Source organism: Aptenodytes patagonicus, chromosome 6 (genome assembly GCF_965638725.1).
Source record: "Aptenodytes patagonicus chromosome 6, bAptPat1.pri.cur, whole genome shotgun sequence".
Lineage (NCBI taxonomy): Eukaryota > Metazoa > Chordata > Aves > Sphenisciformes > Spheniscidae > Aptenodytes > Aptenodytes patagonicus.
In genome coordinates this window covers 19,444,790-19,470,329 of record NC_134954.1, presented here as the reverse complement: position 1 = coordinate 19,470,329, position 25,540 = coordinate 19,444,790, and the positions used below count along the sequence as shown (strand labels likewise).

The 25,540-nt window shown below is 38.2% G+C and overlaps 1 protein-coding gene across 1 annotated transcript in view; it reads left to right on the top strand.

Annotated features, from left to right (window-relative positions):
* Positions 1–25,540, top strand: part of LOC143162610 (uncharacterized) — a 207,406-nt gene that overhangs the window by 14,674 nt on the left and 167,192 nt on the right. The window contains exons 2-4 of the mRNA XM_076343293.1: positions 30–164; positions 820–929; positions 2,360–2,464. Coding sequence (XP_076199408.1) covers positions 30–164; positions 820–929; positions 2,360–2,464 — 350 coding nt within the window. The remainder of the gene's footprint in view (positions 1–29; positions 165–819; positions 930–2,359; positions 2,465–25,540) is intronic.

Genomic DNA, 25,540 nt, shown 5'->3' with positions numbered 1-25,540 from the left:
ATAAAGCTTATCTTTTTCTTTCCCTCAAGGGCAAATGTCTGTCCAGTGTTTGAGTTGGCATTGGTAGGACACCAACAGCCATGTGTTCAAGCCTTTAGTCGTACGGTCAAGATGTGGAAACAAGGTTGCACGGGGAGGAGGTGGTGTATGGGCTATGAGAGAAGGTAATACATTATCTATTGTTATAAATGAATTCTGTTACTGAACTTAGTGCAAATTCTTTAACTTTTTTTTGAGAGAGAAAGAGACGTTGTAAACTATTTCAGCTGAAATATGTGTGACTTAGTTATGGATATCTTGTGTCCAGCTGAGACTTTACTTTAAGTCTGTTATTACTGAGCACAAAACGTGACTTTATTCTGTGTTTTGGGTGTGTCATGATCTTCTTGGCTGGCTTTAGATTACAATTTTATAGTATCAGAAAGTGTTCCTGTCTCATCCTGTTGCAGGTGAAGTCCAGCTGTCAAGTCATCTACTTTGAAGAATTGAACTACTTTCTATTTCTGCCATATGCTTAGAACTGATGGGAGACCTGACTCCCCCAACAGCTAAAAGCAAAATTGATTGCAAAACAAAATTACTCACCTTTGACTAGCCTGAATACAAATTCATCAGAAAGTATGTGGATATAGTATATTAGAGCTATTGGATGTTATCAGAATGCGTTTTGCTATATTTGCTTCATTTTCAACAAGAACAACTGATAGGGGCTGAAAAATGTATAGTAAATATGACGTATGAGTATAGTTTGTTACTGATGAGATGTGAATGAGTGTAATAGAAGTTGTGACTGTTCTCTTAAACTTATTCTCTTCAAAGGTCTGGGTACTACACAGTTTACAAGCAGGTGTACAGAATGGAGCGTCAGACTGTCTATAAGTGCTGCCCTGGATGGGTCCAACATGACAACGAACCTGGCTGTTTGCACTGTAAGTTGATGGCAAAACTGACAAACTGAGAGATGATATCCTTAGGCCTTACTTTCCTACTGTTTCTTACTTCTAGAAAGATGTATTTTGTTTCGTGCTATTTATAACTGGGATTTCCTGTTATAAAGATGTAATCTATTGATGGGGAAAGAAACTTCTTTTAAAAGTACAAAAGCTGTCATATGTAAAAGTACCAAGTATCTCTAATTTTAATCTAAACGGTGGAAACTGTATTTCTGATTATAGTTGTTGCAGCATTTTTGTGCCAGCCTGGCTTTGACAGGCCAACCAAATTTATTGCTGTTACAGCAGATTTCTTTGCATAATTTGGGTAAGGCACTTGTTTCTTGGACGTAGCACTCACTGTGGAATCTAACTGGTTTTGGCTTTTTCACTGCTGCTGTTGCCATTAAAGCAATTGTGTTTCTACCCTATGGTTCTCCACCTGACGAGAACCTGTTCCTATCAGTAATTTCTAACCATGATTGGATGTTTTCCCAAAAGATGGAATTTAATTTAAATGATAAGGAACCACTTTAGCCGGTGTTAAAAAGACATGAGTAGAAGATAGCAATTTACTCACTGTTTAGTTTTGTTACTGTTTTGTCAGTAATTGTATTTTCTGTATGAAAGGTAGCATCTGCTCCTATGTATTTTTTAATCTTCATACCAACTTGAGGGCTGCGTTCAGAGAGCTTGCCTTTATGATTGTCTCTTTGTATTTAAAAAACAAAAACAAGCCTGAGAGGTATTACTGTTAGTTTCAGCTTGAATCTACATATTTAGTGTGCACCTGTTTTGTTGTATGAAGTCAAAGATACGTTTACAATCTGTGTTTTAATCTCTGGTGTAAAGGTATTTAACGTATTTGAGCACCAGTGGCAATATAAAATTTTCTTCCTGAAAGAGCAGTGCAGACTTGTTTTGTATTCTTTAAGGCATGAAAGTTGAGTTATTCTTTTATATTTGGTATTCTTTGCAAGTTTGGCTCAAGTATGTGGAATTTAACTTAGTGTAAATAACTAATGTTCTGCATTGGAGGAAGTCAATTGTTGTAATTCCCTTGGACATATATAACATCTTTTAGTACACCAGTGTTTCTTAACAACTGCTGAATTATTCTCTAGCAGTTCATCTCATTCTAGATTCAGGTAGTGCTTTGAGTCCTGAGAAACTGTTTTCTGCCTATGAAGCATCTTCAGGTTAAACTGCATTACTTTAGTCTTATTTTTATTCAAGTTAAATTTCTTCATATCAACGTGGTAGTTATACCCACGATAAGTTCTATTGCAGTCTAACCTTTCCACTTAAATAAAAAGCTAGATTACTTATTTGGAAGTTCCTGTTACAGGAAGAGGCAATTCTGGAGGATCCTTGGCACAAAACCAACAAAAAAAACCCCCCTGTTTCATTCTGTTTGTGTGTACTAGTGCTGTGCACTGTTGGCACTTGCTTCAATGGAGGGAAATGTTCTGAAGCAGGATCCCAGACATGCCACTGTCCTGCAGGATTTCAGGGTCCTCGCTGCCAGTATGGTGAGTCAAATGTAAATTGTCTTAAATGCATCTGGTGTTTGGGTAAAATGCATGTTTAACAATATTTGTTAAAACATTAATATTTTATTAACATTGACTTAATAAAGGCAACTTAAAGTTGCCTCTGCTGCACTCCAACTGGTTATTTGGTCATTCTCTTATTTTCTAGAATTTGCCTTTTTGGTATTGAATTTTAACAAAGCAAGATGAAAAATTAATTTGGTTGATATCAGATGAGTTTCTGTAATGGATAATACCATTGAATATCAGCAGTGGTGTCCAGTGGAATATCTTTCTAGTGCTTCTGAACTTGCATGTTCTTGTGGCACTCTTGCTAAATTTCTCAGCATTGTTTTTACCCTTGTGAGAGTAAATTCTGAGTCAAAACAGGTTGGGCAGTAGGTAAAGAATGTAGCTAATGAACCAAATGTATTTATTGATGGGATTTCTTTTGGTGCATCTGAAAGTAGGAAGGCTGGTTTTACAGACTGCTACCAAATATTTCCTAGTATTCTTGAAATAATTTATGCAGCAATCTTTCATTTCAGTAACTGTGTTCTAGCATATTATAGACTAAATTCTATGCGACTTAGACTATCACCCACTCTCAATGGGAATCTTTTTCTCTCATACGCTGGTTCACAATCTGATAAACCCACAATGGGTTGTCTTGTAACTTATGTGAAATAAGACAATCACATACTGTGTAAAACTCTCCAAAATTATAGAACTGCATCCATTTGGCTTCTTAAGGTGGGGGGGGGGGGGGAGTCATTCCTTCAAGAGTAGGCTGTGATTGGGGCAATGCATTTCTTTTGTATTAGACAAGTGATAATTTCCTTTTCAACTGAAGCACACTGTGTTTTGTTCAGAGAGAGGCAGATTTCTGAATATTTAGGTTTTTTGCTTTTAAATTCTAATACGTTCACATCCTCACCTGACTTGTCTATCATGAAGTATAAGTGAGAAGGAACGTAGTAACTGTTTACAACAATCCCTTTAAGAGCTGAAAAGCTAAGCTCTGTACTCGATGCATGGCTCGTATCACACTTGCTTCATAACCTCTGTCACATTCTAATCTCTGGGCTCTACCAAGGCTTATGTGATGGACTGGGTCTTGTGTGGGCTCACGGCACCAAAGCAACTGTGTCTGTATGGGTAGTAGTCTCCCTCAGTGAAGGTAATAAAGCAGCTGGATTTGCAGCAGGCATGGTAAGTGGGAAATGCAAAAAGTCAGCAAATGTTGCAACAGGGTTGTTTTCGTTGAAGCCTGGTCATAGATAACATTTTTCATTTATAAGCAAGCATTTAAATAAAATGCAGAGCTCTTTACAATGAAACTTCTGCTGACATTAGACTGCCAACATCTGCCTTCAGACAATATTAGTTCACTTAAGCAGACTTCAAGGGTGATGCTGTAATTGTGTATTTCTTTACTGCCCATAGAAACAACAAGTTTGTATACGTAACTTTGTATGAACCAGAGTGACACCAATGCAGGTTGCTTTGTTATTGACTTACAGTAAAGCTGCTACTTCAAGGTAAGCAGGATCAGTATCTCTAAGGAGCCCATATAATAAGCTTTTACCAAATGCAATGTAAGTCTCAGCAGATTCTAAACTGTCTTTGCTAGTCTTTTGAGTCTCCTTCTGTTGCCTGGAAATACTTACAGCACCAAGGCATTTCCAACAGGCAGATTATGTGGGTGCAGCATGTGGATAGCACAGGTCAGATTTTCAGACTGAAATGAGATTGTGCAGTCTCTATTTCACAGGTTGGTGACTGCAGACACTGTAAAAACAATGTGAGGTATCCTGCAGTTCTTGCTCTTTGCAGTTGGGTGGAACTTTATCTTGGTGGTTTGTCTGCTTTCTATTGATTCCTAAGGTTTGAATGGAATTTCAGTAGTCATCATTTTCAGGTTTATACAGTAGCTGCTATCGCAGCCTGGCAGGAGTGAGTTTATAAATTAAATTCTGAAGGGAAAAAAAAACTCCTTTCAGAAAGAATGTTATGGACAATTCACCTGCCTAACAAAAGCAAGGTAATTCAGAGTGTAAGGCCTCTTAACCATTGCAGGCATCTCCAGTCAGATGCTTGTGAGTTTTGTATTGTATTTGTTGCAAGCAAAACTGTGGTGCTAGCAGCTGTAGCCTCTGTTTTTCTGGCTGATGTTGGAATATTGCTCTTTTAAAGTAGCTTGAATTTAATGTGACTGAATTACTTAATGGTAATATATTGTGGTTTTAGATGATCATTAAGTCTAGTCTGTCCCCTCCTCCCTACTTGCCTGTGCAACCTTACTGTGAAATAAACTGTTTTCCTTCCAACACTTAACCCAAAGGAAAAGTAATCTCTCCTACCAGCATCTTTTGCTTTGAGGATTTGGTGGAACAGATGAGTGCCAGGAAAACCACGGTTTGTTTTTGGAACATGTGCTATAACGTGTTAGTGGAAAAGATTATACTATGATATGTGAGCTGTCAAAGGGGACTGTCTTTGGTACAGAGGTACACTTCCTTGTACCTCTAGACTGCATCCCTCAGTTGTCACTTTGGCAGGAGTGTTTAGGTAGCCCTCTCAGGGGCTTTACAGGGGAAGGGAGGCTCTAACTGGATATGAAACCACAAACTACTGGCAGAAAGCTGCCTATTGGGCATCCTTGGTTGTAGTCTTGGTTTCTGTTACTTTTTGGTGTTGTGGCTTCCTTTCAATCTCCGGACAGAGGAGGAACCATGTGCATTTCATAACTGTACTTGCACTCATTTGAGCAAAATTGTTGCATGTATCCTGTTTTATATCCTCCCCTCTCCGACCTCTTTGCTTATCTTCTTTCTGTTTCTGTCATTCAGTATTGACAGCTAATTCTAAAGTTTCAGTGGCTCTCATGATCTCCCTGCTGGGCACTACGATCCACAGACAATAGACAAGAAATTACTATAAAAATATTATTAAAATCAGTTACTCTAAAAAATAAATGGGAACATATAAATGGGAACATATATCTTGAATCTTCTAATCTGGCTTTTCCTGTTTGTTGTGTTTATATTTGCCATTAAGTTAGTAAGTAGGTCAGCCTCCTGGAAATCAAGTTCCTACATGCTTTGCACTGGTCTGTCCTGCAGAAAGTTTGTGACAGATTGTCAAGAATGACTTATGACAGCCCAGTGCATCACAGCAATCTGTAGCAGAGATGATTATTCACAATTGGCATGATCGCATCTAATGACTTCTTAAAGATATCATGTGGTGTTTTAGCAGCCTGTAACATAACATTATTTCTGATTAGATGCTGAAATGGTTACAATTCCTGTAACAAACTTTATGTAATTGTGACTAGAAATGTATTACTGCATCTCTTGTATACTTCACTCCCTATTTTTATTATTTTACCCACACAAGCAGCAATACAAACTTAGAAGAAAGATTTATGAGTGAAATGGTCAAGCTCTTCATATAGCCCTTACAAGGATTCAGTAACGGATCAAGCTGTCTCTTTCATTGTCTGCAATTTGTCTTGTAATAATAGACTTGTATCAATTACAATGTAAACTTGCAAGCTGTATTTCTTTCTGTTTTTTTTTTAACTTGTTTGGAAGTTGAGATTCCCATTTCTGTTGAGCGCAGTGACAGGGAAGGAAGACTTCTAACAAAAACGAGAAATGGTAAAACCCAGCACCAAGAATAAAATCTGCTGCAGCGCTGGTTTCATTGTTATTCACTAGTTGTCCTGGTAATCTTGTTCAAGGCCTGCTAGCCACCTGAGCTGAACATAGAAGTAAATTAATTTCATTTAGCGCATTTAATTCAGTCCTGGGACTTGTACTTGGACATGCAGCTAGTGAAAGCATTCCAAATTCTACAAACAAGGGTAACTTCATTTACTCCTCGTGTACATAAAATTGCTCAGTGCAAAATGAGGGGTTAGTTTTGACTCTCAAACATTTGTCATCAAACATCAAGTTATTGTTGGTTTTACCAAGTGCCTCCTGCTGTTTTTAATACTTAAAGTAAAAGCAAGAGTGAGAACTGAACAGGCTGTATAATTTCATGACTGAAATAAAATCCCAGCATTACAAAGGTCTTGCAAGAGGCTACCATAATTAGGAAAGAGTAACTACAATTGGGCATCTTTGAGAAGATGGGTATTCTCCAAAGATGTTTAAAAGTAGGCGAAGAATGACCAGGGCAGACTTGTCAAGAAAGTAATCTTATGATGACATGATGTTTGTCATCTTAGCTTAATCATTTGAAGAAAGCTGAACACAATATTCCAGTGTTTAACAGATTAAGTGTCAATATATTAAATTTTACACTGTAATGCTTGCTGTAATGGAGGTGGCATTTTAAATTTTTACACGGGCTGATGTAGATTACTAAAGATTGTGTGCTTGGGAAGCATTGACTACATCTTGAGAGGCAGTGTGGTGTGCCGAATACAGTACTCGCCTGATACTTGAGTTGAGAGCTTTGTTTTTCACCTGCCACTGACCTTGGATATGAGTTCAATAACTTTCAGCAAATTATACCACTGTGCCTCAATTTCTTTGTATATTAAATGTTGATAATGATAGCTCATTCCTTTGTAAAGTGCTTTGAGACCTAAGTAATTAAGTGTAAGATAATAGCATTGGAATGAGTGTATGTAAAGGCAAAATGCACACTACATGGGTAGGTAAAATGAAATGCTTATGAGATAGATATTCATCAGTTCATTGACTAGCTGTCAATCTCTTCCTTAACTCTGGTCACATACTATTAAAATAGTGAACTATATAAAGATTCTAGTAAACGAAAATGTCAGCACCTCCTGGTCCAGGTAGATCAGAGTTTACACTACAGAGCTACTTAAATGAAAGGTGGCTTTTTTTTTTTTTAAACCATTGATTAAAATGGCATGAAGTCTGATGGATCTTCTTGCAACCAAAAATACTCTCTCATTCACTGAAAAAATTTCCTTCCATTTTCCTCTAGGAAATATTTCTTCCTGCAAAGAGTTATTCAACAGAACTTCTGATTAATGTCCTGTCTGTCATTCTGGTCTCTTGGAGAGATACATATTTTCTTCTTTGAGACTGAAGACCCGGACAAGCCTTACAGGGCAGTATATATCTATGAAATGGTGCTACAAATTTTCATTCTTTGTAGGTCCCTTAAAATAGCAAATGGCAAGCTTAAAACTCCTGTGGATCTGTTACCCATAGAGATGTCTTCAGTTTTCATGGATCTTTGTTTCCTAGTGGAACTAGATAGTGTTTGAGGGTAGATTAATTCTTAACGTGCTTACGCAGTCCTGCTGATAGCAAGGCCCTCACTGTTGTCAGGGGTTATGGTATTATGTTTTCATATTTTGGCTATGAGTCCCTCCCATGCAGTTTTACCAAAGACAAAATTTTTAACGCGAAAATGTGTGAACTAGAAGAAAATACATGATAATTTTGCATTAGCCCATAGGGAGAATGGAAGAAGATGGCACAAAGCTAATTTATGTTCAGATTGCTCTAGTTTAGTGCACATAATCTCTAAGATTTTTTTTTTCTCTCCTAGCACAGTCACTCTCCTGCTCCAAATGACTGTCTCTCTAGTGAAGTGCTAGTGAGCCAGTCATGGCAAGGGAAGCAGAGACGACTGATTAGGCTGCGCAGGATAGAAAGGTACCTGTCCTCTGGCAGAAGGAAACCTTGTGATCCTCCTCTGCTCCTAGTGGGATCTGGTCTCCTGTTCTTCCTCTGCTCCTTTTCAATTCCCAGGAAAAATGATCCGTCAGTCCTATACCTTTTTCTTTGGCTACCATGCTCTTCTGTTCTCATGATTAAGAAGCGCTGGCTGACAGCAAATATGAAGGTGTAGATGGCTTTGATCCTTTATATGGCGGTAAAGGAGCACTGGTGTCGTGTGAGCTCTTGACAGCTTGAGAGCATCCTGTTGGCTTGGTATGTGCTGAAGCACTTCAAAGTTGTGCAACTGCTTGTGCCTGCATTAGGGGCTGTGGTAATGAGCGTCTTTTTTAGCACTTGTCAAAGTAATAACAGTGCTGTTGTACTGGAGTATCCAAAACTCTTCCACGTAGTGAAATTTGAAAACACAAGCGTGTTTTAAACAACAAACACAGCTAGCAAGGTGTGTTGACGTGTTTCATCTCATCAGAAGTTAAAAGTGGACTGTGGCACTTCCTTTCTGTTTGTCATGTGTGAACCACACAGGAGAGATGAGCAGCACGAGGTAGTTTCATATGATGGTGCTTTACTGTCTTTCCTTCTTACATGGCAGGTTGGTTGTGGCCAGCAACTAATGCTTGATGTTGTGTTAAGGAAGTAGTCACTGCTGACATCTCAGCCAGTTCTAAATCAAATTGTTTTAATTCAATGAAATAGCAGGCAGTCTAGGTTTTAAACAACCTTAATATAAATTGATCATATTACAAATGCAGAAGCCCTTGATTTAGATGAAGTGATCCAAGAATCTAGTAAGTATTTTTTCTTTGTTGTAATTCTTTCCGACACTGAAGATTTCATAGTTCCTTTAAAACTATTTCAAAGGCTGTTTCAGGTGATTTTCATTCAGTGTTAAGAGTGTTGTACTGCCCAACATGCACTTGAAAAATCCCCTTTTTTAACTTATTTTAGATGTTTTTGGATTTAAAGTCTTACTTCAGTTGGCTGGACAGCTCTGCCCTTTCTAAAACTGCTAGATGCATCTTTGTAGGGCATAGCAAGTTGCATGCTTAGCTCATGTAGAGCGGTCCTGTAGGCAAGAAAGCCAACCCAAAAGGAGATCTAGAAATCTGCTCAGTCTAAAATAAGGATGACCTCTTCAAATTTCCCCTCTCATTAACTAAAAATCAGTATCTTATTTCATATGAAGATACTGCTGTTATTATTGTGTTAATCCTGTTAGTCTGCATCTCTTCACCTTCCTTGATATTGTCTGTAGCACACTGGCATCAGGTGAGTTTGTACCAAGTGCAGCCTTTTGTATTTCTCAGTGTATCATCAGCCTCTGTCAGCTTCGAGTTGTCAGGGCTAAATCGGTGTCCTGCTGTCACTGCTGCGTTCATTCTGATGCTTCTTGTGCAATCTGCTTCTTGGTGACCTTGGAAGCTGCTGTCACGGCACTGCCTGTTTCTGCCTTGGCTGGGGACTGTGAAGCCTCACAAGATCTACAAATCTGATTTTGGTCCTTCCAGAAGCAATATAAAAGTTTGACAGCACTTAAAGCTTCCTTGATGGCACGGAATTCCAGAGAGTCTATAAGCACAGAGGCAACTAAGATAATGCTGTTCGGGTCAAAAAGTAGAGAGCAAGGTATGAATGATGAAAGTATGCTTTTGTCCTTGCACTTCAAAAACCATTTCAGATCTCCTGTCCATTCAAAAACATGGCTTGTGTAATTCTTAAAAAAACAGATAATACTTGCATGGTTTGGAAGAATATTAGCGCAGGAATCAACTGAAATAGTGGGATGGGGATATTCAGCTCTGTCAAAGTAGCTTGAGAGTTCACAGGAACAATACAGAAGTATAGGCACAAAGCCAGCTCTTCCTTTGGACTGTCATAAGAGCTTGACACTTAACTCGGTTATTTTTAGTAACCAGGAAGTAGCACTAGACATGTACAATTTACTTAAGCAAGTACTTTAGTATGCTTTCCTGTTTCTTGTGCTTGGAAATGGTGGATAATTTGTTTGGCTTTTTTTACTGCATGATTTTGGTTCATGCTTTGTCAGGAGCAAATTTGGATAAAAATTGAGTTTATAAAGGATTTTGTATAAACCAAATGCTTTAGGCAATTTTATGTGGTTAATAAAAAGTATTTGCAAGAGAAAATATGCCAACAGACCTTTGGTGTTTAAAATTAGTATATTAATCAGCAGTTATTTATAGTTAGTGAACTAAACCGGTTGTGGTTTGTTTTTTTTTTTCTGTGGTGTCCTATACTACTTAGAACCAATTGATCTCTTCCTGTCTTACTTGTAGGAAAAAGGGGAAAATGCTGGTGGGTTGCTCTTTCAGTCCATAATTAGTTTACCAACTTTAATGAAATTTTAGCCATGGTAAAGTCTTACGACGTAACCTTTTAGCAGATTCTGGTCTCACTGGATAGTTGGAGACCACTTCAGTGATCTAATTGCCTTGAAAATCTGAGAAACAAATAGGCACTGGTTGTTTGGGTTGTCGTCCCCATCCCCCCCCCCCCCACCCCCCAAAGCCTTAATGTAGCATATAAATTTCACATTAGATTTTTAAATGTTTTAAAAGGAAAAAAAAAAAAATCACTATTTATGTATTTTAAAAAACCCCTGTTTCTAATGTACAATGTTAACCCCTATATGTAGGTCTATCAAAACATTCATCTGCTGTCATTGAATGCTGCCTTCTGGGTTTGGTCTCATGGTAATGTACCTTTCTCTAATCAGTCTCTTGTATTCTGCACTTTTATGGCAACTGATAGGTATCCTGACACTTAAAACAGATTGTGGTTTGAATAATAAATTATGGACATATATAGTCACATATTAATACAGATGTAACGCTGGACCTAAATATAAAATGTCACAGAGCTGGAGCTGATTAGAAACCCATGAGAAAGATGAGTTGAATGTTCTTCTGCACAGAGACTTGCAAAAGATAAACGTAGTGCACAAAACACTGCAGAAGGTCCAAGCTATCTATAATCTCTCAAGGAAAAAAAGTTACGGTTAAGATAAAACGACATTATCTGTTCTAACGATGGATAAAAGTTGATTCAGAGATTAATTCCAGTTGCAAGCAAGATCCTATGAAGGATTCAGAAAACCCGAAAGCATGGCTTCCTCCAACCTTTCCATTCTTTCTTCTTTGCCCTTCCTCCTGCATTCACCTCTCTCTTCACACACACCTAGTCTTTGCCAGTGTCGTCTATAGGAACACCTTTCAGCATCGGTAAGATATGAACCTCTACAGATAAACCCTTTAAAGTAGCCACTAAAAAGCTAGGAGGAATAAAAGCTTTGTCATTTTAAAATGGGAATGGTAAAACACTGATTGAAAAATCACGACTGGCTCTCACCTAGATATGACAGGATATAATAATCAGCCCATCTTGCTGAAATGCTCTTGAGTGCCTGGGCTTCACAGCCATTAGTAGAAAGCGACAGGTAGACAGACGGCAGTAGTGAAACAGCAAACAAATATGTCAAAAGTAAATGAACCTAAGAATAACCACTTGAGAGCAAATTCACCCTTATTGTCTTTGGTACAAAAGGCTGTTTACTTTGCACTTGCTGCAAAAAGTAAAAAATAATTGCTTTCTAGCTGCTAGCGTTTATTTGATCGTTTCAGGAAATGTGGTAGCAAACCATAGCAAAGATGAACGTTGTGCAGAGATGCTTGCAGGTACATTATTTCCCTCCCTATCAAAAGGTGAGTGAGCAGACCTCAAGTCTCTAGAAACATCTGGATTCTCTTTCATGACTCCTGCTGGTCTCTATGTGACTGTGGGCAAATTTATTTGGGTATCCAGCCTGCCTGCTTCAGTGCAGTGCAGAGGTATCTAAGCTAATCATACTCACTTAGGTCGGGTAATACAGGTGAGTTTAAATAGCCCATGGTACTAAGGCTAGACTTGTGCCAACACCCAATTTGTGCAGTTTTTATGTAGCCCTGTATGCAACCCCTGTATTAAAAAAGCATCATTTTAACCCTAGGTTAAAACCTAGGGTTTTAGCTGCAATTTGGCAGAATATCCAGCAGACTTTTTTTAATCTTTATTGTTGTATTTTGGGAGGTTTGCAGAGTGAATTTTGAGATGGTTGCTATGCATCTCATTCTCCTCTCAACAGATAGCTCTCCCTTTTCTTCAACCTTCTTGAGCTTGGAGTCAGAGGTCAGATGTTTCTGTTTTCTGTTGTGCTTTCTCACCCATCCTCAGAAGTGATTGGACTGTCGTGTGTTTTCAGAGGTACAAATAACTTCACAAACAAAGCTCAGTTGACTGTTGCTTTCTACTTAAGTGGCATGTCTAGCATGTCATTGCCGATTGCTTTTACTCCCATGAAATGTTTTTGAGTCATTGTCATTGCAATGTTTCTTATATAAGTGAGGAAATGAAGCCTTCTTGAGCAGCACTTCAAGGATTAGGACTGAGGAAGTCAAATTTAGGCAGCTAATTACTTTTGCTGACCTCAACACTTTGTTGACACACGGATATGAACCGTTTTTGACGGTAAAAGAAAAAAGTATACCTCTACAAGTGTGCATATGCAGCTATTCAGTCAGGACTGTATCTCCAAGTCTGGCTTAAGACATTGGACAATGGCCTTTAAGAAATGATCTTCGCATCAAAGGAAGGCCCGTGGTTCCTTTCCTGGTTCCTTTCCAGCCCTTGCCTGCAATTCTCTCAAGCTGGATCTTGATATTTGTTTTATTCTGGAGGCTGTGTTTTTAAGGCTTAAGAGTAGATCTGTTAATGTGTATCCTGTCATACCTCCTTTCTAAAGGAAATTCCTTTCATCCTGTGCCTTGTGTCTCCTTGGGCGTCCTCTCAGTGCTTTTAAGGAAACAGCTATTTGTTGTTAGCCATCATCCACCCAGAAATTTGTTTTCTCAGGTGTAATGACTGCAGCAGAATTCTTCTATATAAATACTATTTTACAGTCATTTAACAGCATTCTTCAGTGCTGATGTTTATTTCATCTAAAAGGGGCAAAAGAGTTAATTACATTGTCTAGAAATGGAGACAAAATCTTGCCAGCAACCATGAGGCATTATTGCTCACTTCGATATAACTGAACTCACAGTAGTGGCAGCTGGATTTAATTATAAGTTTGCAACCCTGTGGTTTCAGCAGCAGCTGCTGAAGAATGGATAATGCAAGTAGCCTTCGAAGCCATTCACATTAGAGATAAAACCTTGTCATTCACGGAGACAGCTGACTGAACAAGTATTAAAATGAACAAAGATTTCCCCAGGGAGGCTGCAGTATGAGGCTTGTTTTTTGTCTATCTGGCTCTTGCTCAGATATGTCAGGCATGCAGTATTTTATTCTATGTTTCCACCCAAAAATATGAGACTATTCACAAATAAAAGTCCTAGATTATCTAATCGCCAAACATATTGAACAGCAGTGTGTGTGTGTGTTGTATTATGAGTGACTTCTGTAATGCTGAGCAGGCTAGGCTAAGCATCAGTTGTGTGAATAACAAGTTAGAAAGGAAATAATACTTACTGGATTTTGTTGTATTTCTGTAGCAGTCTTACGAAGTAAGCGCTATCCCTGCCTGAAACATAAGGAGGGAGGGGGGTGGGAGAAGGCCAAACATTTGCTAAAGGCACCTTAAAGTGTCACTTTATTTGTTATTTTATTCAATGATATGTCAGTAATAAACTACCACAACTGACATGCTATGGATTAATATGTGCCTATTAAAATTGTATTTTCATTTTTTTGGTTGATATTTTTCAGTTTTTATAGAACAGAAAATTTCAAATTCTAAAGTGAATTTGTCTTGAAAAACTAAAACTAGAAGCTACAACCTCCACAGGCAACTTCAAATATGTTTCCAAGTCAGACTGGAACAAGAGCTAGGTTTAAATGATGTGGAAATTCTAAGTTTGAAACTAGGCATATAATCTGTATCAAACTTGGCTGTATTGGGGCCATTCAGTATGACATGCCTTTTACGCCTGAAAAACTGTTTGCTGCTATGATTTCTTTCTCCGGGAAGGCAAATCTGCCTCTTCTGTGTCATTAGATTACTTGCATGCCAGTGTAGATTCAGGAGAAGACATTATAAAGCAAATCTGCACTATTTTGTATACATATACAGACCCCTTGGTGCCTTCTGTAACACAAGGATTTGCCCTAGCAGCGGTTTGAAAAATTTCCTTTCTAATGCTGTTGTATCACTGGTACGTTGCTTTCTTACTCCCAGCAGTTTTGGTAGTATTTCAGTGGTAATATGGTCATGTAACCTGTAACATTCTTTATTAATCTCTGAAAGTTGTGGTATAAGCTTAAGGTTAGTATTACTTGTGGGTAATTATCAGTCTAGGAGTTAACTGTAGGAAAAAAAAGTCAGGATTTTATTTTATACAAATGTCAACACATTAATTGGGCGAAACAAGTTTAACTGCTCTTGCTTAAATTTCTCCTGCTCAGAAAGGCTTTCTAGCAGCTCTAAAATGATTGTAACTGTACAGTACAAACCCCAACAATTACGGTTTTGAACTGTGGAGCCGGTTTTCAACTCTACTCAGTTCAGACATTCCCTGCTGTCATTTTCCAGCATCATTGGTTACAGTCGCTTCCTAAAATTACTTCCCATGCTCTCTTAAATTTTGAGGTGAGTAATGACTTGGAATACTGGAAATCCTTTTCTGTTTTCTCTACCATGAGACTTGCTGTTCTCTGAAAATAGGCCCTGTTTATGGTATGTTTTGTTGGGCACATAAAAACCTATGAAAGTCAGTCAAATTCCAGACTTGAGTGTTTCAAAGCTGAGCCTTTCATGGCATTTCTTAGGCCTGTTCTTAGGTGTCTCCCTTTTATTCCCCAATAATAATGAAGCACTGAATTACACTGCTTAAAGTGCAGCTTTTATTTGTCTAGGCAGGTATCTGTCATTTCTGCTTTGTAACCTCTCCTGTGGAGGAAGAGGTAGCTATGGATGAGAGGATCTCTGGACCTCCGGAGACGTGATTCTTTGAAATTCTAGCCCTGTGATTCTTTGAAATTCTTTTATTTCTATTGTGTGTCTTGATCATTCTTCCTTCTTCTTTTCCTTGTTCGTTTTTTCTCCTGTCCTCGCTACTTTCCAAGCTTGAAGTTGTGACTTAAACTTTAGATCCAGTTACTTCGAAATTGTTTTCTGCTTCTTCAGGTACTTTCTAATAACCTCTTCTAAGTACAACCAAAGTTGAAAAGGCCAAATTTATTTCGTGGCCACCTGGAATAAAAGTGGCTAGTCTTGTAAGACGTTTGAGAGATTCAGATGGTGTGCATCACTTGTAAGGTACTGAACTGAGGGAAATGGTATCTGTGCTATCCTTTTAGAAATAAGCTTTCTTTAACTGTTTCCTTTTTTGTAAAATCTAATTGCTTTTGGTTCACCAAGAACTCATGGGCAATTGCTTTTCTCACTATTGCCCATACTGCAAGTATAGCTTTTGTGTTCAGGGTTGCTGACCTGAATCTGTTTTTCTCTCACCGTAATCTTACGCTGTTTTGGAGCTCAGAAAAGCTGACAGGAGTTCAGGGAGGCAATACTGATCTGTTAGATGGTAGATGTGTCTTACATTGTTTACTTCACATGTGAATACTAGAAATCCTGTTAGTATATAACATAAAGGCTAACTAAGGTAGGGGGAAATAGGCCATTCCAGTGGAGATTTTTTGGGCTAGTCTTTCACTTGTCCATCCATATCTTCTTCCTACACCCCTGCCCCAACCTGAAATGTACCTGCAGGTACAAGTGTGACATTCCCCCCCCTCCCCCTAGATCCCAGTGTTGCATTTATGCTGTAAATAATGTAGAAACTGTAAATGTAACTTATTTGAGGTGGGGAAAAAAGTCAAACTCAATATGATGTTACGCCTCCTGAATATTTTTCTCATTTTAACATAGTCTTGAAAGTGTGTGTAATGTTTGCTTAAGTGAATAGCCTTGTCTGCTCATTGTGGTACTGGTATAAATAGGGACTGTTTATGTAAGTGATGGTTTCCAAGCTGGGGGCTGCAGTGTATCACTGCTTTGACTGTGTGAAGATCCAGAAGTTGAGAGTTCGAATAATTCCTCTTTCCCCTCATTTCTTTGCTTTGTGGTTAAAGATGAACTGGAGATGTGCTCTTGGAGTTCTGGTTTAAAATTTTCTTTCATCAACTTGAAGGTGGTACTATATGAATTTGTTTGGGAACTGAATTTGGAATTATTTTTGATCTTAGCATAGTAAAGCAACAATATCCACTTGTAATAATCTTCCTTTAGTTTTATACGGTGTGTGAAGCAACAGGAGGGAGAATGTGCTAACAGAATAGATAACAGATAGCTGTTCATCAGAGGGCAAATTTAATAACTGTGAAATAAGTGAATATATTAACAATGCTTGCTAAATCCTTTGCATGGAGGGCAAATTCATCTGTGGCATGACTGTACAGTTATCCATTGATTGCAGCGGAGTTGTACTTCACTTCTCTAGAGAATTTAGCTACAATTTATTTCATGTTCCACCTCTGTTCCAGCCAAGTAAATTTGAGGTAGAAGAAAATTGCACAACACATAGGGGAAAATGGAAAAAAGAGAAACTGTAGGTGTAGCTCTAAGTGTTGCTCTCATCATCATCTTTGTATTTCAGATAGCTTTGTGCGATGATCCATTATAGCATGGCAGTTGTTCATTATTCTGCCAGCCACTTGGCATTATCATTTATTCTGACAAGCGCATAATAAAGCTGAGTTTTAGAGCTGATGAACTACTGTATATGTGAATAAATACTTTAGGATTTTTGGGTTGTGCAACTAATTCAGTTTCACTGAAAACATTTTCTTTTGGTTTCATCTAATTCTGTAAGAAAATGGGATGGCAACTAAAACAATTCACCAACAACCGAAATGCCATCAATCCCGTCATAGACTATGGACAGCTTTTTGAAGGTGAAGGATAAAGCTAACCGGCAATTTAGAAAAGTGTGTGAAGGGTAACGTTAACTCACTAAAATTTCAGAGAAAATTTTAGTTACCTGTCCAGAACAGTTCGAACTGAGGTTTGGTCAGTACCTGACTCTTCTTCTCCCACTTTCTCAAAATTCCTGTGTATTCTTAAATAAGCATTTGTAGCATAAGCATGTTGTCTTTATTAAAAAAAGTTATGTCTGACTTATGGTATGCTACGTGCATGCTTTTGTTGTAAAAGCCTAGCTGGGCAGTTAGTGAACTCCAGCACTTCACAGAGTTCAGTTACTGCATCCCAAGAATGATTCTTTCCATGTGCTTTAGCCTTAAAATAAATAAGGAAGACTGTCTAAAGAAAAAAGCTTGAACTACCCCAAAATATTCAGTCCCCTATGTTTGTGAAGTTTCAGATGTACCTAAACATTTAGAAAAGCGAGATGCACAGCTTGTAGTGTGGGAGAACTCATGGGAGAGGAACTGTGCAAGGTCAAATGCGCTCTGACGTGGCCTCTGTTAACCAGAAGTTCTTGAAACAGGGCTACTCTATCAGTGCAAGTTTTGCTTATTAATGTATTGCTATTATGCCTTCTTTATGAATGTCCATTTACATAAGCTTTCAAAAATACAAATTCAATGCCAGTATTTTTTTCTTTTATTTTTAATAGACATATCAAAGTATCGACTGGAAAGTCTGTAATAGGAACAGCACATTCAAATTTGTAACGAGACGAAAATATACTATCAGGGTAGCATTGTGCTCTGGGATTCAGAAGTTGAATATGCTTGAAGTATAGTTCATCATAGTGAAGGTTATAGTCCAGTTACTTTGCAGGAACATTTCTGGCTGACCTGCAATGCAGTTCATTCTGTCTGTACAGTTCATTGAATATAATGCCTTGAGTTTAGTTTCCCCTTTATACTGACACAGGTACTTAGTAACTATGACCTGATTTATTTTATTGGGCTTGTTCCCTTCCAATATCAAATTTCCTGACTTAGTAGTTTTAAACAGGTCATATTTTTTGCTCTGTTGGGAGGCCCATATTCCTGTCACCATTTCAAAGGTTTTCCGTGTGGTCACTATTAACCTTATTCAGTGCTAACAGGAAACCTGTTAAATTTTTAACTAGTAATGGTGAAGAACTCTTGCCTACATAGCATACTATCTTGACAAATGTTCCAGTCTCTTCCTAATGACAGTGTAATGTGTATAGGCTGAATTAGTTGATGACTTACACAGCTTTGATGCACTGAGGCATGAAGACAAAGGATGGGGGGGTCATACTTGTCCAGAAACCACATCAATGGGGCTCATGTGTCTTACATTGTACACCTTCCTGGGGAAAAGAAAATAAATATAGCCTCATTGTGTAAGAGCAGAGTGACTGGAGGTTGCTCCAATGCTGTTGTGTTGGCATCCCAGTTGAGGGACAAAGTGGCCCTCCTTTCTCCAGCACTGTCTAGAAAGAATCCAGCACCTTTCTGAAGTTCTTTTGCTGCCAGTGCAATTCAGGATCATCTTTCACCCACTGCAGTGTCTTTCCTCGCTTTCCTTCTGTGTTTAATCTTGCAAGATGTTAGCATAAGCTATGAGGCTCAGTGTTAGGTGGCTTTATTTGATAGTCCCTAGGACATGGGCCAGAGCATGTTGCAATCTCCTGTAGAACATATGTCTTCTGCATTGCATTTTGTTGCGCTGGAGTATGATTAAAGTCAGTACAGAAATTCTAGAGAGCATGGGTGAAGCACCTAGTCTCCTTCCCAAGCCAGGAAGGACTTGTTGCTGCGCCAGCAACTCAAATCTGCAAAGGCAAATGCTAAATGGCATAGTGTCCTCTGGCCTGTTCCTCCCCGAGTCTTTCCTTCCACTATAAAAGATTGTCCTATTCTTGTGTTTCTGTCACTCAGCTCTTTGGGATTAATACATAAGTGCTTCCTCAGAGGAGCTGAGAACTATATAGGCCTTACTATAGGTCTCCAGGCCTTAAAGAATCAACAGCCCTTGTTAAGGAAGTGATGGCTTTTCAGTGTACCCACCGACAGAACTGCAGAAGTGGTTTTTTTATGAGCACTTGCCCCATCTCTGCTTTTGCACAGCTTAGCAGAAGCTATTTGCATTGCATTTGGCCTCTCATACCCTCTGTTTGAAGGTTTTGTGTGGCAGGTATTTTGCCATGTTTAAACTCTACATCAGGTTTATTTTATTTTTCTAGAGAAAATGAGCACTTAACCTTTCAACAAATTATGTGTAAGAAAATTAGATCAAAACCAGTATGTTTTTCTGATTGTTGCAATCTGCAGCCAGCTTTTAGATTGCAAAAATAGGTCTCAGTGATCAAAACTACCATATGCATGTATTGACATGAAGGAAAATCTGACTCAAGTTGCACATCAGGCCTATGTCAAATGGAGGCAGTGAAGACGCAGTCCAAATCAATGTGGGAAGGATAAGTTGACAGCACTTTTCTGCAAGAGAACACACTTTATGCTGAGGATCACTAGGATGGTAGTGCTTTTATGCTTTAGCTCCTGTGTTGTTTTCCACAGGATGATGGTGGATCATCTTAATAGTATTGTGATTCATTCTTCTAGCTCCTCTGAAAATTAAATACTTACGTGTAGAGTGAATGCTTTGGTATTCATCTAGAGACCCCACAAGCAATTTATGGAAAGTCTACATCTGTGGAAAAAAACATCTTCATATGTCCAGATAGATAAAGAGACAGTAGTGCCTAATAGGACAAACACTTTCCTAAAAAGTTACTTCTTCCTTTCCATTTCTCCTACCTCTGCACGTGTGGATTGTTATAGAAAGGCTCATGGTTGTGTTTAAGTAACTGAATCAGTAACAGACAGTCTCTCTTGGATTAGTTACTAGCGGTGAGTCTGAGGCACTTCTGTAAGTTTAAGGGCTTTTTACTGTTTTTTTTTTTCCTGCCTCAGTTTCTTTCTTATTTAAGCATTTTAATGGCTGGGACTAGGGTGTGGTATTTACATTCCTTCACTGGGAGTAATCTGGGGCAATGTTGTTTTTTGTTTTTTTTAAATAAAAAGCAAATTTGAAACTAGTGATGAAAATTAAACATCCCCCACAATGAACCCTCTGATGAAAATCAACCAAAAATATTCTGAACTGATAAATGTGGAGAAGGTAGATTAGTATTCTTCCTTTTCCTTTTTTATTACTGTCTGATGTTGCTAGATGAGCACAATAAACCACTTTGGTGGTTCTAGTCATGTGTGTCTTTGTCCCTCTTCTTTCAGTAATCTAAATCAGACTAATCCTCTCTCCTTCACTTTTTATAATACTGCTTATAAAAGTCAAAATATAAACTGGTCTTCCTCAAAGTTTCTTATGATCGTTTCTGCTGAAGCCTGTTCTTGGTTTGGATAAATATGAAGGTTTTGACATGCAAAACATGCCATATTTTTCAGACTACTTTCTTTTCTCAAATGGTATAGTTGCACTTCTGGCCACCTCCTGGGGATAACAGCAATGCCTAGACCAGCAGATACTCCAGAGGGGTGCAGACACCTGCCCTACCTCTTACCACTGCTAGAAACAGCAGCAAATAAAATTTATATTTCTTTTACAAGTATGGAGTTAACAGGGTTTTTCTTGGAGGTTGAAAAGGAACAGAGTGAGCAATTGCATAGGGCTCCAGCTAAGCTCTCAAAACGCTGTTTGAGGATACTGGCTGTTCTAGCTAGAGACTCCCAACTGTCCTATCTGTGCATCAGGGCACCCTCTCCACATCCTACTTAGCCTAGTTGTCCTCCTTTGCTCTCTGGAGGTGGTGTTAGCCATTCTGTAGGGCTCTTGCAGCATTTCATGAAGAGGTAGCATAAAGGTCCCTGCATCTGGCCTTACAGGCAAGAACAAGTATTACTGAGAAATAGATGACTGATCCTACAAACTCTGCTTCTGAGCACAGAGAGGCTAAAATGATTCCCTAAAACATCTGAGTTTTTTTCATGGCTCTGTCCTTGGCTTGTTTTATGTCTGTGGGCAAGCAGCCCCCAGATTTTTCCTCATCCTACCCATCTATGAACTAAATGGTATAAACATTTTTTTTAATAATTGCAAAGCCTTTCTGAATCTTGTGTATTTTCCTTTTATAAAGAATTTTATCTGTATGGAGAAACACTAATTAAAAGCCTATTGTGCTCACAATGAGGAAAGTAAGATTCTGTGGTTTTAAAAAACTGCTTTCAAAATTCTCTTTAAAGTATTGCAACAACTACATTAAAACTGAGGAGGTCTATTGATTTAATGCACACAACAATATGATATTGTGCTATGTTTAGGTTTCTCTTTTAGTAGAAATGTATTATTGATTGTTTTCACTTTGACCAGATGGTAATGACTAGCAGAGTAAGTCTACACAAGTTGCCAATAGCAAAAAACATTTCAAAGCTTTCTTGCCGTTTTGTTTGACTGTAGTGTACTTGTAATGATGTCATTCTTTCTCATACTTAAGTAAAACACTGTCTTCATCTTACTGAGAATACATTTAAGCTTAAAATACAAAGGTTTATATAAATGGCAGTACTTTGTAACTTGCTGTCACATTCCATAGGTAGTAAAAAATTGAATGTTGTAGGAGGCTGTGGCTGAAATTACTGTGACTATACTCTTTTCAGCCCTGCTGACTTCTAGGGGGGGATGTGAGGCAGCTGAGGAGTTGATGCACAGTTAACCTCAATAAAATAGAGGATCTTCTTGATTCTTAGATGTTTGCAGCTCCTACTGAAGTCACTGGGAACTCAACCTGAAGTTGCATTGTTTCTCATGAAAAGATGTGTGAACCTGAAACAGACTGTCCCAGCACAATTTGGGAGAGCAGGAGTAAAGTGGTGAAATACCATGTTGTATATGATGGATCTGTCTGGCAGGGTCTCTCCTGACTGCATGCACCCTAAGCATGTTTTAAAGCTTCAATATAATTTTGGCAAGTGATGTGCTGTCACCATGGAGTAAATGAGAAATGATCACCTTCTAGTAGAAGTGATGCTAGACTTCACAGACAGCTTCTGTTCTCATTTGTTTTGCTTTTGGAGAGAAGGCATGACTGAAACTCTGTCCATTGACTCCAAGCTGGTGCCCAGTAAGCATGGCAGATTAAAGTACATGCTAGTTCAGGTGGAGAGGATAAAAAATAGTTGGATGGAAGGGAAAAGAGGAGTTTTGACTTAGGTGGATAGCAGTGTTAAGTGATGTGGAATGGCAGTTCTGCAATCATGTGGATCTGGGACTATGTAGGCTGAGGGAGTAGTCCTGGAGCCAGAGGAGAATACTAGGAATAGGAGTCAGGAAAGCAGATGATTGTTTTATTTTTATTCTTATTATTCATAACATTAATTTTTTAAAGATTTTTTTTTTTTTCCCCCTGACTGAAGCCAGAAAGTTAGTGGTTTCTGATACTGCCAAGACCAGAACCTTAGTTTGTGAAATGCAGCTACAGTCATCTATATAGGATTTTGGCCGAACGGCTTGCTTAACTCTGCCCATCTGTCATCAGCATCCTTTATTCTGTGGCAGAGTGAAACCGGGAGTTTGACTTCGGAGATGCTTGTTATGCCTGGCATGTCACTGTTCATGACAGATCTGATGTACTCATGTAGCAATTAATGGTGCAGATTTTCTTTTGGCACCATCATGTTTCATGAGTTTTCATCATCCTGTACTTAGTTTGAAGTGAACAAAATACTGAATATTAGAGACAGAGAGGGCTGAGATTGCAGATGCCTTTGCAAATAGCATGAGAGAAAATGTGCCATAGTGTAGGGCTGGCCAGGCAACAATATTTCTGTTCTGTGATTATTTTCAAGATCAGAGTGTTGTTTTGTTTTGATCTTGCTGTAATTCAGAACAGAGCACCAAAATTCAAGTGTTCATGGACCTGAAGATCTGCATTATTCTGCTTTGGTTAGAATACACAACTTTAGAAGACACCTGCTCTGGCAGGTGCTAAATAAACCTGAGATGATCTTTGTCACTTCCATTATACTCATCAATAAAATGAGGAGCTGTTCAGTCGCACAGCGTGATGTGTCCCTGGCTCTGCACAAGCCTTGCAGCTTGGCTGTTTCAGGGCCCTGGCCAGCATGGCTTCTAGATGCAGGGGACATCTGTCTCCCAAGAATGTCCCTGGTCTGTGACTTAAGGAAAATTCTGTGGTTTCTGGGTCCATATCCCCTCCGCCTGGGCTCTTAGGAGCTGTTGCAGACCAGGGACCTCTAGCAGCCATCTGCATGAGCTGCTGAGCAGCTATGCTCTTCACTAGCATATGCCTCCTCCATGTTTCATGAGAATTTGATTTCAGCTCATGTTTTCTGTAAGATACTGTTTTTAGATCATTCACTAAAATAAAACAAGCCTGTTTTTCTTGGAAAATTCTCAATAGCCTTTATTGTATATTTAAGTCTGCTGAAGTTTCTGGAAGATCTGAGTGACATGATCTGCTATAGCAGGCCAACAGAATGGACTTCGTACAGCATTAAAATCTCTTCTGCTGAGAATATAACTACTTTTAAAAATGTAAAACTAGTAAAATAAAACACCGACTAAACTACTTTGCCTCAGAATGAAATTGACTGTACATATTTAGGCTAAAATATGAAATGTTTTTAAGCAAGATACAGTATTCAGCATCCATTCATGTAAAAGAAGCTAGTAAAACAAAGATAAAAATTATCTTCACCAAATAAAAAAAATCCACAATGCTGATCTCACTTAAGCCTATATAAATAATTACTCTGAATTAATTTTGGGTTTCTGTTTATTCTGCAATGCAATTATCAGGCAGTTGTTTATATGCAACTGTAGCTTTATAGCCTAATTCTGCTGCTGTTGATGTGAATGTCAAACTTAGCTTCCTTCAGTGGAAGGAAAATTGGACCCTTAGCTTACATCTTAAGAGTGAGAATACATACACAAGTTTTTACTTTCTAAGAATAAATTGTTACAGAAAACCTTCCTGTCTAGGTTTTCAGTGACTAGAATGTGTTTTCCACATTCAAACTGTAATGAGTAACAAGTTGAAACTTGCATTACCTTCACGGGTTTTACTGAGTATTACAGCATATTTCCAAACTGTTTTATAGGCAGTTACTTATCTGTAGTCTTTAAACTCTAGAATGGCCTTCTAGAGTTGAGCTGTCCCAAGTCCAGTTTGGCAGCTGTTCCACTGTAGACTTGTATGCCTCTTACTTTAAATCTTGTTGATCGAGTTATTCCATATTCCATTACAGATTTCTTATATAAGAAAACCCTAAAGCTCGAAGGGACTGAAACAACAGTTGTGGCGGCCAATTCTGGACTGTGATTTTTTTTTTTCCTGATTTTTTTTTTTTTCTTTTCCTTTTGCTGGCAGTGAATGTGTATATCGGTCCTGACTCAGCTACTGCACTCTTCTGGCTGCTTTTTTTTTTCTTTTCCATTATTAACAATATCAAAGGATAACTTAGTCACCTCAGCCTAGGTATGAATACCCTATTTGCTGGTCACTTTTGGTCTTTCAGTCTGGAAGGCCTGGATCATCTAGGCTCTAGAAAACACTTAAAGTAGATCTTTAATACAAGAAAGGACTCCTTGAAGCTTGGACTTCCTTATTTTATTCCCTTTGCTAGTATTATGTGTGACAACTGAAATAATAATAATAGTTTCAAATCATCTTTATTTAGATAGGTTTTTCCCAAATATTACTTAATTCCTTCTTTCTGTGCTATTGATAGAGATGGAAAGGACAGATGTTAGATATGGTCCAGTCACTTTACCATCTGCATAATAACCAAAAGCATCTACTAAAATCACTTTCTGTCATACAATAATTTAATGTGTAAAAAAAAAAAAGAGCAAATACCTTTAAAATATCTGTACCTTTTAATTAGCAATGCTCCATGCCAATATTCTTGTAGTGAACATCCTCTGTGAAAGAAAGATTTTTTTATTTTTTTATTTTTTTTTTAATTTTAATGCCTTCTTTTGGGGTGGGGGGTGGAGTGTGTCTCCACAAGATACACGTTGACAAAAGCCTTTTCTGAGAGTGTACATATATATATCTGCAGAAAGGTGGTGATGCATGTCATTGAACTGAGTGATTGGTAGCTATGTGGCTTTCAAAATACGTTAGAGAATCTTCCTTTTTTTTTTTTTTTTAAATAAGCCTTTCTGGTTTCAATAAAGGAAGAAGGAACTAGCTGCTTTTAGATGCTGTGGGAAATTCCTAAGAGCATCTTGATTTTTTTCTTTTTTTTTTTCCCAGCCACCTGTGTTACAAGGTGGTAATTCTAAGTTCTATTCCAATTTTTAGGATCACCTGAGGTACTTAGTAAGGTCAATATTGTTTGTTCATGGATCTGACATGTATAGAAATTTGTCTCTTAGTGAATATGTAATTTTGAGTGCAGAGGTGGTGTGTGTGCATGT